This window comes from Delphinus delphis, chromosome 20 (assembly GCF_949987515.2).
Source record: "Delphinus delphis chromosome 20, mDelDel1.2, whole genome shotgun sequence".
NCBI lineage: Eukaryota > Metazoa > Chordata > Mammalia > Artiodactyla > Delphinidae > Delphinus > Delphinus delphis.
The window spans coordinates 53,619,527-53,631,533 of NC_082702.1; the positions used below are offsets into that span (position 1 = coordinate 53,619,527).

Consider the following 12,007-nt stretch of genomic DNA (forward strand, 5'->3'; position numbering starts at 1 on the left):
TGTTCAGTCTCCTATGGGATCACTGCTCCTTCCCCTGGGTCCTGATGTGCACACTACTTTGTGTGTGCCCTCCAAGAGTGGAGTCTCTGTTTCCCCCAGTCCTGTCGAAGTCCTGCAAGCAAATCCCGCCAGCCTTTAAAGTCTGTTTCCCTGGGAATTCCTCCTCCCATTGCCAGACCCCCAGGTTGGGAAGCCTGACATGGGGCTTAGAACCTTCACTCCAGTGGGTGGACTTCTGTGGTATAATTATTTTCTAGTTTGTGAGTCACCCACCCAGTGGTTATGGGATTTGATTTCACTGAGATTGTGCCCCTCCTTCTCATTGCGGCTTCTCCTTTGTCTTTGGATGTGGGGTATCTTTTTTGGTGAGTTCCATTGTCTTCCTGTCGATGATTGTTCAGCAGTTAGTTGTGATTCTGGTGCTCTAGCAAGAGGGAGTGAGAGCACGTCCTTCTACTCCACCATCTTGAACCAGTGTCATGACTCTTTTTTCACCTTCCCTCTTTTCCTCCTTCTCTCAGTTTCCCTCCACTCCACCTTCCTCTTTCCCTCCTCTGTTTCTCCCTCTCCATTGGTTTGCTCAAATTATATCTTGAAAAATCAAGTAAAGGGAACCAACATTTTCTGAGTGTCTACTGTGGGGCCAGCACTGTGGTAACCATATGAGTGTCCTGTGGCTGCTGTAACAACGTACCACATGCTTAGCAATGTAAAACAGCACCATGGATTATCTTACAGTTTTGAAGGTCAGAAGTCTCATTGAGCAAAATCCAGGTGTCAGCAGGGCTGTATTCCTTCTTGAGGTTCCAGGGGAAAATCCTTTTTTTGGTACCTTTTCCAGCTTCTCATCTCTTGCATTCCTTGGCTGGTGGCCCCTTTCTCCGCCTTCAAGGCCAGCAATGGCAGGTTGAGTCCATCTCACATGACATCACTATGACCTGGCTTTCATTGTCACACCTCTTTCTCTAAGTGTGATTACATGGGGTCCATCTAATCTAGGATAATCACTCTATTTTAAGGTCAGGTGATTTTCAACCTTAATTCTCCTTTTCATTTAGTGTGACATATTCACAGGTCCCAGGGATTAGACTGAGGGCATCTGTTGGGGACCATTATTCTGTCTACCATATAGTCTTTCTTTTTACATTATCTCATTAAAGTCCCCCAGCAACTGTATGCATAGGTGGTGTTATGCTCATTTAAAGAAAACACAGAGGCTGTTCAAGTTTAAGTAATTTGCCAAAAGTCAGGGAAATGGCCACATAGCCAGAATTCAGGCTCAGATTAGTTTTGGCTTCTTGTCCCATGCTTTTCCAGTTATATGCATCTTCCCTTTTAATAATTTGAGGAAAAGATACTGAGTATCATTCAATTAGAAATAAGTCTAGAATGTTGGTCTCAAACTGTGTATGAATTCAACAACAGAACCCTTTATCTCCCCAAGAGTTACAAAATCATTTCTAAGTGTCGTGCATTAATGGCCAAGAAGGTGGCAGGTGTTCTGTGTCCGGAGGCTGTAAAACACCAGGAATATTTCAAGGAGGTCAGACTCAGGGAGCGTGGATGACATGAACTGACACTTACAGTGAACATATCAATATGTGCGCCTGCAGGTGTGTGTGTGTACGTGTGTGTCTTTGAAGTGCTTCTTTTCTCTGTGCTTTCCCTGTAGGCGGTGTGCCTTTATAAACCCTTCCAGGACTCGGGGTTTTTGGTCCCTGGCAGGATAAAGAATCAATCAGATACATTGCTGTAACATTTTTCTATCCTGCATATCAGAGATAGTAGCCTTTCTTCTCCGCCAGTCTAAGCCCCTCCAAACTGATTCCACTGGACTGACTTTGACAAGAGTAAACCGGAGGTGTTTTGTGGCAAGGGTAAAGTAAGTGCCCATCTACCCTAATAGCAAAAAGCGAGTGAGTCAATGAAAGGAAAACAACAAGGGGCCAGGAGACACTAGCGAGTTCATTTGGAAAATACCATTTTGAAGCTGACTTAAGAGAGGATGAGATCTGAGCTTGTTCACAGCCTGCTGATATAATTATTTGTGGCAGTAACTTTCTCTGTTTTTATTTATGGCCGTTTGTGTTAAGCTTTTCTTCAGTTCTTCTGTTTTCTCTCTGACCTCTAGAACAGTCTGTGATGCTGTCATATAGAAAACCCTCTGCCCTTATGCCTTCCAGGTTTAGTGCATAGTCAGCCAAGTGTAACAAACAACCCCAGATCTCAGGGACCACAGGCTGCAGGTGGAGTTTCCTTGCTGGGCATCTCTCCCAGGTGCTTGTCCTCTAAGCAGTGACTGATTTCTCGGATCGTTCTGTTGGATGACTCCACCACCTTGGAAGTCCTTCTATTCTATTCTCCAAGCTGGGTAAAAGAGGGCACTTCGGGGGCCAGGAATAGTGGTGAAATTCCTTCCACCCTCCTTTTGTTGCCAGTGCTTAGTCACATGACCAAAACTACTGCAATAGAGCCAGGAGCACATAGCTGTGGGTACTATTATGAGAAGTAACTAGATACTCATAACAAGGAGAGTTCTTTGCCTGAAAAGCTTATTTCCAAAGTCTAAAGCAGGGGTTGCAAACTCATATGCCTAGAGGGCCAGACTAGGGTGTAACTAAGTTGAGTGCTGGGGAGCAGCAATGTAGGGAGTCGTGCAGGCAAGGATAGCTCAGAGAGGTGTGCTCGATAGAACATGATAATTTTACTTTTATGACAGACTTCTCTGGCTGAACCAACCACATCTGCTGGCCCGATCCATCCCTTATGCTGCCAGTTGGCAACCTGCAGTCTGGGGCAGAAAAAAAATCATTTTTCTGGAAGCAAACTCCAAAGTTGGCTATGCTCTTGAATCAGCACCTGTGAGGATAAACATAAACTTTCTTTTTAAAAGAGAAGGCTCTGAACAGCAGCACGGAAATGGAAGCTAAGAAGAGAAGCAGGTATGAAGAGTGTGTTGTCAGAATTTGCCATCCATACATAAGCTTAGGGCAGGGGCTCGTACATAGAGGACAGAGCTCTGATTTGTCATTTTATTCTTTTTTTTTTTAATATTGATTTATTTATTTGGCTGTGCTGGGTCCTAGTTGCGGCACGCAGGATCTTTGTTGCGGCACATGGGGTCTTTCTTGCGGCATGTGGGGTCTTTATTGCAGCCTGCGAGATCCTTAGCTGTGGCATGCAGGATCCAGTTCCCTGACCAGGGATCAAACCCGGGCCCCCTGCGCTGGGAGCGTGGAATCTCAACCACTGGACCACCAGGGAAGTCCCTGAGCTGTCATTTTAAAGGAGGCTCAGTGTCCTGCAAAAGCAGCTCAAGTCAGTCCACGATAGGCCCTGATGTGCTTACTGTGCAGCTGACCCCAAGGTGCACATTCTCTCATCTTTTACCTGATTCAGATCCCTACTGTTTCCCTCTGATATTTCTGAGCATAGTCTATCCATTGAACAATTTTATAGTAGCAACAAAAGTAATATTTTGATGATATTTGTCAATGTCTACCCTGGGAATATGAGTGAATCCTGTATATTGATTTAAACATAATACATAGAAATAATAATGGTAAAAATAATAATAGCAAACATTTATTGAGCAATTATTATGTGTCCAGTACCGTGCAAAGCTCTTTACAATAGTTAACTCACTTAATCCTCATGACAACATATAAGACTCTATCTGAGGAAACTGAGATACAGAGGGTTACAGTTAGTAAATGGCAGCTGGTAAACTGGGATTCATACAGAACCATTGTGGCTCTGTCCTGTGCTTACAGTCTGTCTGAACGTGAATCTGCCTTCATAAGCAGGCTGATTGTAATTTTCACGTAATAGAAATCCTTTGGTGATCATAAAATTTGATCATTGCTGAGCTTTCAAAGGTGTATTGGTTGCCGATTGTTGATGAAGTGCAAACTAATGCATAAATGAACAAAAGAACCATGTAGGAAGACCATTACTGCCATGGCATTAAAGATGCATTTGGAATGTTGCTCATAGCATATATTCTGGAAATGTTAAAGAGAGTTTGGGGAGAAGCATGTCCAGGTATCATATTTATAAGAGTGACATGTGATGATATTGGAGAAGGGGCTGCCTAATTCTGGAGTCATGTCTGAGTGCTCATCTTAGACCAGTGAGGGATGCCTCTGCATATCCCACCACCAAATTCAGTGCTATTGAATTTGAAGCCATGGCAAGCTCATAGCTGAATACTATTTGAAATCTGCTACAAAAATCAAGGGGTAATAGCAGTAACTCGAACGCTCTACCACTAGTGCTCAGCCAGACATTCAGCTTTTGGGGAGCCGTAAATTAGTCTGGTGTTTTTTTTTTTTTTTTTTCGGGACGCAGGTATCTCACTGTTGTGGCCTCTCGCGTTGCGGAGCACAGGCTCCGGACGCGCAGGCTCAGCGGCCATGGCTCACGGGCCCAGCCGCTCCGCGGCATGTGGGATCTTCGCGGACCGGGGCAGGAACCCGTGACCCCTGCATCGGCAGGCGGACTCTCAACCACTGCGCCACCAGGGAAGCCCCTGGATTCTTTTCTAAACGCAGTTTTGTCGTTTCAGAGATCTGCTGCATGAAATCCAGAGAGGCGTAAATTCACGTGAAAGCAAAGTGTGTACTGGTTAAAGAGACCACTCTGTATTCCTCTCCATTTATCCAGCTAATTCTGATCCATCTTTGAGATCAAAGCAGAAATAACCCCTTCAGTGGGTTTGCTTTCCTTGATTCCTCTAGATGAAGTTCGACTCCCGACTCCCAGCTTTTACATGCTCCTGAAGAGAGCCGTGATTTCCTTTCAAGTTAAATTTTAATTTTAGTTAATCAATTAATTAAATGATGATTTGTTAATGCCTCTCACCTTTATAGTCCATAATAACAGTTAACACTCCTGACTGCTTATCCTGTGCAGCACTATTCTAATTGCTTTATATGTATCATTCCATTGAACCCACATGGCCACCCTCAATGCACATCTTGTTTTCCATATTTCTCTACATGAGAAAACTGAGACCAGAGTGGCTGGGGGAAAAAATGCCAAATAGCACAGTCAGTAAAGGGCAGAGCCAAGAATGAACGAAGTCAAACAGCTCTGGAATTCATGCTTTTAATGACTGTGTTATAGGGCTTCTCCATAAGCTCCAGGACAACACCTAGCAAAGTGCTCACTGAATCCAGGAGTTTAATAAATGTTTGGGAATAAGTGAATTAATGGACACAGGGAGGAGAGAGTGAATGAATTGTTTGACTAGTTCTTACCTTGCTAAGTCACACTGGCCCAGGAGAGTGCTGTGTGTTCATATTACAAAGCCTTTAACCTGAATTTTGCCTGGTGGATAAAGTGACCGAAGCATTTGCAAAAAAAACCCCAAAAAACCTTGAGCCTCTGGGAGTTCTCCCACCACCCTCACCCTCCCTGAGCATCTGCAGTTGGAAACGGTTTATTTTTCCTTGATGATTCCAGAGGAATCCTAAGTAGAACCTGCCAAGAGGCCAGGACAGAGACTAAGCCACAGAGAGATAAGCACGAGGAATTCCACTCCCCTGTGCTCTCAGTCAATCTTGGATTCTTAGCTAAGGATCCCTGGAGAAATGTCGTCTGCCTTAATTCCTCGGGAATGACTGGTTTACTGGTCTGGGATTTGAGGGAAGAATTAGCTGATTATAAGGTTAACGTATAATTGTAGGCATAAGGTGCCTGGAGGCAACCCTTGACAACTTGATGTTTGACTGAATTAACGTTGGCCAGTTATAGATTTTCTGCTTGCATAATTGCCAGCAAATGATTCTGAGTCCTGAATCTGCGTGTTCTGTGTGCACCACTCGGGATGTCAGCGTTATGATTGCCTTAGACGTGATCTACTCAGAGCCTGCTGTCAAGGCAAGGGAAAGTTTTACACACAGAACTGCTCAAATATGCGACTATAGCATCCTTCCCCCCTTTGATTTTAGAAGGATGATGTCTGTCAGGGTGATGACTCTCCTATTTCAGTTCCTCTGATGTTTCTCAGGCCGGCCACATGGTGAACCTTGGGAGATTGATTCTTGCTCTTGTTCTTTGGGTTCAGTGCATTTCAGAGAGCTGATATTTAGAGAGAAGCCCTGGTTCCACAGCTTCCAACCTTTTGTACACTCCTTTGAGATCACCGGTGGGGATGATAATGAGTTTTCTTCAACAGCCTGTGTGCAGTGGTTAACAGTTTGTATTCTGGTATGGCTGGGTCACTTTGCTGTGTACCTGAAACTATCACAACATTAATCAGCTAGACTCAAGTACAAAATAAAAAGTTAAAAAAAAAAAGAGTTTGCATTCTGGTATCAAAGTTTAGTTTCCCAATAAGCAGACACTGAGTCAAAGATTTGAGTGCAAATAGTTTTATTTGGAGGGTGATGTCAGAAAAATACCAACAGGGGATGAGTAAATGAGCCAAAGAAGAGAAAGCAGCTAATGGACGGTGAGTTATCAAGCCAGATACCACCGTGGACAACTGTTGCTTAAGTCCAAGTGGGAGACGGAACACTTGCCTCTGCGTTATCTCACCTGAGGGCTGGGGTATTCACACAGCAGTTTTCATCAGTTATGGCGATGGTCTTGGGGGTGTGAATTTCCAAACACTGCCTGCTGGTGCCATACTCGGGTAAAGCAGCCTCCCACAGGTTTCAGAGAAATTCCCAGACAAAAAAATACAAATTCTCGCCTGAAGGGTGTGGGCGGAGCTCTGTCAAAATCAGAGAACATTTAAACCTGGATTCAGATCCTGACTCCACCCATCCTAACTGTGTGATTCGGGGCAAGATTGTTACCTCTCTAGAATCTCAGGCCCCTTGTCAGCAAAATGTGTCTTATAACATGCTAAGTACATCACAGCGCGGTTGTGGAGATTGAAGGAGGTAATGCATACAACAAACTTAGGACAGTGCTTGCCGTATAGCGAAGGCTGAAAAATATTAGCAATCACTGTATTGTAAGTATTATGGAGCGTCTTCTCTGTGCCAGTCTATGTGGTAGGTGCTCGGTATACAAGATGGGGAAAAAGAGGTGATCTCTACCTTCACACTGCTTATGGTCTTTGCCTACTAAGCCTATGACTATTTCTTACCTTACTTCATTACCCCTTGTCCAAGAGTATTTTAACATAACTTTTATGTTTCAAAACATATAACCTAAATTTTTAACTTCTGGATGAAGTGCCCCAAGGATTTGCAAAGACAAAGCTGAGCCTTCAGAAGCAATTGTAAAATTTACATTTCCTAGTAGCCAAACACACTAAAGTCAAAAGAAAGGGGTAAATTTATTTTAATAGTGGATCTATTTAGTCCAATCTGTAAAGTAGCATTTCAACATGGAATCCTATAAAAATTATTAATTATATATTTTACTTTATTTTTCTTTTCAGTATATAGTCTTCAAAATCCAACATGTATTTTTCTACTGACAGTTTCAGCCCAGCTACATTTCAAGGGCTCAGTAGTCACCTGTGGCTCGTGACCACCATCTTGGACTGTGAAGGTCTATGGGGCCCTGGATTCTTGTTAGAAGTAACTTCCAATGGAATAGTTCCATTTTCCTCCTCTTTGACGATGACCGTGTCCCTTTGCATCTATGAAAGTGAAGTTGGTTTTAGCTCAGGCATCATATGAAATTGACAGTTTCTGTAATGAAATGTCACACGAGGAAAGCATGGTGAGATTCTTAGCAGGTGTAAAAATCTGAGGAAGTTATTTCTTTAACTACAACTTAATGGACACTGCAGCAGCTGTTCCCATTTGCGTGTTTTCCAAATCTCATTGCCAAAACGAATGGTTGGCAGCCACAGGAGAGGTATCAACTTACCTCTTAATTTGGGAAATGAAATTAAAACCTCAGCTCATTTCTAAAAGTCACAGATTTGGTAAAAGTTAGCAGGGCAAACGTATAAGCTGCTGTTAAAATATTGATGGCTTCATTTTTCTCAGGTGCTGCAGCTAACATCTGCAGAAGATTTGGACTGCACTCCCGGATTTCAGCAGAAATTGTTCCATATCAACCAGCCAGCTGAATTCATTGAGGACCAGGCGATACTAAACTGTAAGCAATGTCACTTGACGACGCTTTTGGCCTAGTCACCGATGTCTAAGAATGTGACTCAGGATACGGTATTCCCTAAACTATTTTCTGATCATTTTTCTTATGTCACTGCTTGACCCAGGGTGGAAGGTCTTGAATTAGGGCTTTGTCAGCTTAGAGGTGAATAGAGTGGTGTGTGTCTCTTTTTAGTAGTTTGTCACCGATAAGCATTTCCTGACTGCTCCCAGGAAAGGGGACCACCAAGCCTCCAGTGTATGAAATCCATTTCCTCTGGGCAGATCCTGAGAACAGACCATTGCCTTCCTATGGATTGCTGTTCTATCTCATACATAACATTGGATCAAAATAATGGTGAGAGCAGGATGTTAGCTTCTGGGAAGTTTTAGGCATAGGAATTTAAACTCTTATTCTTAATGCTAATAAGATAGTTTTCTGAAAGATTTGAAACCTCTACTGGCTATTCTAAACTCAAATCCCCCCAAATCCAATTAATGTCCTCAAAATATGCTCTGCTTAGATCTGTGGTTATAATCTCTTCCTATTTTTAATGCCAGTGTTATATTGTTTTATCTTTATGAGGGCATGGAGTGCATTGCTAAAGGTATAACAAGCTTAGTTTTAGCACAACGAATTTAAAATTGATGGTAGACAAATAAGCCTTTAATTGTAGGTTCTTGAGCACCATTCTTTAACATTTGGGAAAGAAGGATATGAAAACAATGGTTTAATTTGGTCAGATGCTCTATGGTCCCTTTAGGGAAGGTAACTGTACATTGGCCCTTATGGTCCCAGGCCTGCCTTTCAGGATAACCACATTCCTTCATTCCTGTGCTATGTGGCTGGCATGTTTAAAGAAAAGGGGGAAAAGAAAACTCAGCCTGTCCGATTGGATTGTTCTGGGAGGCTGGAGCACATTTTAAGAGTTGAAAGGAACACAGTAATGAAGATACAATGTTGAGCATCAAGGGAGCCCTCCAAGGTGAAGCCCATGCACATCTTGATGCAATTATGCCCATGAAATCATTTCAATAATTAGAGTCTATAATGACAAGGTGCAGGACTGGCACCATAAGTGAATTCCAGTGTGTGATTTCATGTTAATTTGATCCCTGAGTGTGACTCCTGGGTCAGGCCATCACGAACTCTCAGTTGTCTTTTGATTCTTCTATTTATCAGAGTCACTATATTTTAAACGGAACTTGGTTTAAGGTACCATTTTTCTGGCTCTCATCTCCTCTCGTCTGCATCATCTCCTCTCTTCTCTTCTCCTTTTCTCTTTTTTTCTCTTTTCCTCCAAGCAATTCCCAAATGGCATCTATATTAACATGTGTGGAAATGTGAAGCCACCCTGAGTATGGAAATTATTAATAGACTTGGTATGCAAAGCAGGCCCATAAACGTGATGACTTCTGTAATCTTCACGACACCAAACAGCTTTTAATTCACCTCTGAGAAGCTGGAAACAATCATACTTTGGGGGACCTTTTTCATTTAAACTAGACCATCCTGTACATTCCAATATCACAGTTTTGTGTGTGTCTATGTAGTTTTTTTTTTTTTAATCCCCTAAGTAATTTAGTGGGTTATGGCTGTTGATTCTGTGTAAGCTAGTAAATGCTAAATGGAACTAGGTTGATTATCAATGATAGCACGTTCAGGAAAAGTCAGTGATATAGGGATGGAGGATATTTAAAAATTTATATGTGAATTTGTATGTGAATTGTTGGATCAGCAAAATCTGATTAGCCCCCTTCTCAGTGAAACTGTGGGTCCGTGTATATTACTAGGGAAAAAAATACAAAGAGCAGATTTGGTTTGATACTTTTCAGTTCATCTCAAAGCAGTGAACATAGGTTGTCGTGAGTATAACCCTGAGAATAAGGTTAATCGTGCCTAAATGAAGAAGAAAGTTTTCACAGACTTGAGAATGTCTATTGAATACTGTTTGGGAAATCTGGATTTCCAGAAGCAGTAGCAATGTATTTTGCTCTATTCCACATGGAAGAGGAAATAAAAAGCACAAAATTTTGAACGGCTTTTCCCCCTAACCGACTAACATTTTAAGTCTCCCTGCCTCCCTCCCTTCTCATTCTCAGTTTCTTTCATGCATTTCTTTATGGTCCAACACAAGACCTTTCTATCTCTGAAAAATGTGATTAGCCAAGAAACCAATGAGTGGTGTGACCTCTCAGAATGAAGGCCATATTGTCACAAGGCTAACATCTGGATGAAAACTGGAAAGAATCAAGCAGAACCAGAATGTTTAAAACTACTTAGATATTTGAGACCACTACCAAGATCCAGAAAATGGTTAGGGATAGTTCAGTGATGTGTACATATAAGCTGACGATCTAGGTAATAACAGAGGCTAAAAGAAACCAGGTTAGTAACATTACCTTGGACTCCTCCTATGGCAGTTACACGTTCCATTTTTCCTTTATCTTTGCAATATTTAGGCGATTTGGCTTCCAATTATTGTGAATTTTTACCTTGCAGAAAGTGTAAAGTACAGCATTATCAATCAATTTATGTCTACACTTTTCACCATTTTATAAACTTGTCTGAAAATGTTGTCTCTGCCCTACAGACATAGTATATCTGCTCCTACCCCAGACTTATATTCAACCAATTCTCTGTTAGCTTTTAGCCGCATTACAGGGAATGTTTATTCTATCCATGGCTTCCTGCTCTTTTTGTTCAGACGGTAATATTTCCTTTTATCCTTTTTCATCTTTCCCCTCAATTCTCAATGACTTATCTTTTTCTGCTTTAACTGTTACTAATGGTCACCTCCACTCCTTTTATTTCCCTAATATTTTATTCACTGTTAACTCTGACACATCTTTCCCTCAGTTGTTCTAAAGCCTTTTATTTTCTTCACATCCAAATAACTCTTTATTCTACTCTCCTTTCCACTAACTAGACTTGCTTTCGTCTTTAAAGGGCCATTTTCAACAAGCTTCTAGGATCAAAACATGGCATCCCACTATTTCTTCTAATGTAACCAGGGGAGCTTTATCATTGTAACTTTCACAGCATGATGCAAAACCCCCAACTCAAGATAACTTGGACAAAAGTTTCCTGGCTTCATCTCAGTCTTAAAAGGGGAGCTGGGAGATGTGTTTATTGTCATTTTCAATGAGAAGTACAAGAAGAAAGGGGAAGGCAGTTTAGAAGGCAGAAACTCAGAAAGGAGATATCCACTCAAGGCCTTTGGACTCCAGGAGGAATTTGTGAGGGGTTTGTTGCAGGAGGTCCCCAGGGGTTTCCAACACCCCGAATTCTCTTAAATTGGTTGATGGGGTTGCTTCTCCTGCAACGTGAAAATCATGCAGTTCTGGTAGCCGCTATCTTGATACCACAATATTTGGATAGTGGCCCTGTGTACAGCCTCCCAGCTGACCCAGGCTCCAGAAGAATATCTGGCCTGGAAAACTGACAAGCGCCCCATCTGATATGGAGAAAGACCAAGTGATAAGCCCCTGACTATCTTGTGTCCTGAAAAATTATAGAACAGAATATTCTGCCCTGCCATATCAGCTCAGACAGACCTTCCTGGCATTGAGAAGGGATCTGTGGTCATCTTGTTCACTAAGGGAAACCATACTCATGATCCTCCAGCCTCTATAGGGAGAGATGTCTCCAACTTCCAGTGTCCAGAAAGGACATCTTATTGGCCACCCAGCCACTATCAGGTCAGTGCTTTTCATCCCCCTTGTTCATCCTTCCTGGATCACTCCTCTTGGACTATACACATACAAACACAGATACATAGAGAGAAATTGCCGCACCTGAGTTCACCTAAAATACAACCTGTGTAATTACACTTTTAATAAAGAAGCCTCATTAGTCAAAATAGGCTTGTTATGAAACAACCCCAGCGACCTAACTCTATAAGAGTTGATTTCTCATTCAGGTCACGTGGATGCAGGTTGCC

The 12,007-nt window shown here is 42.2% G+C and overlaps 1 protein-coding gene across 1 annotated transcript in view; it reads left to right on the plus strand.

The window, feature by feature from the left end:
* Window positions 1-12,007, plus strand: part of CDH13 (cadherin 13) — a 1,009,733-nt gene that overhangs the window by 206,953 nt on the left and 790,773 nt on the right. Inside the window, exon 2 of the mRNA XM_059999015.1 lies at window positions 7,959-8,070. Coding sequence (XP_059854998.1) covers window positions 7,959-8,070 — 112 coding nt within the window. The remainder of the gene's footprint in view (window positions 1-7,958; window positions 8,071-12,007) is intronic.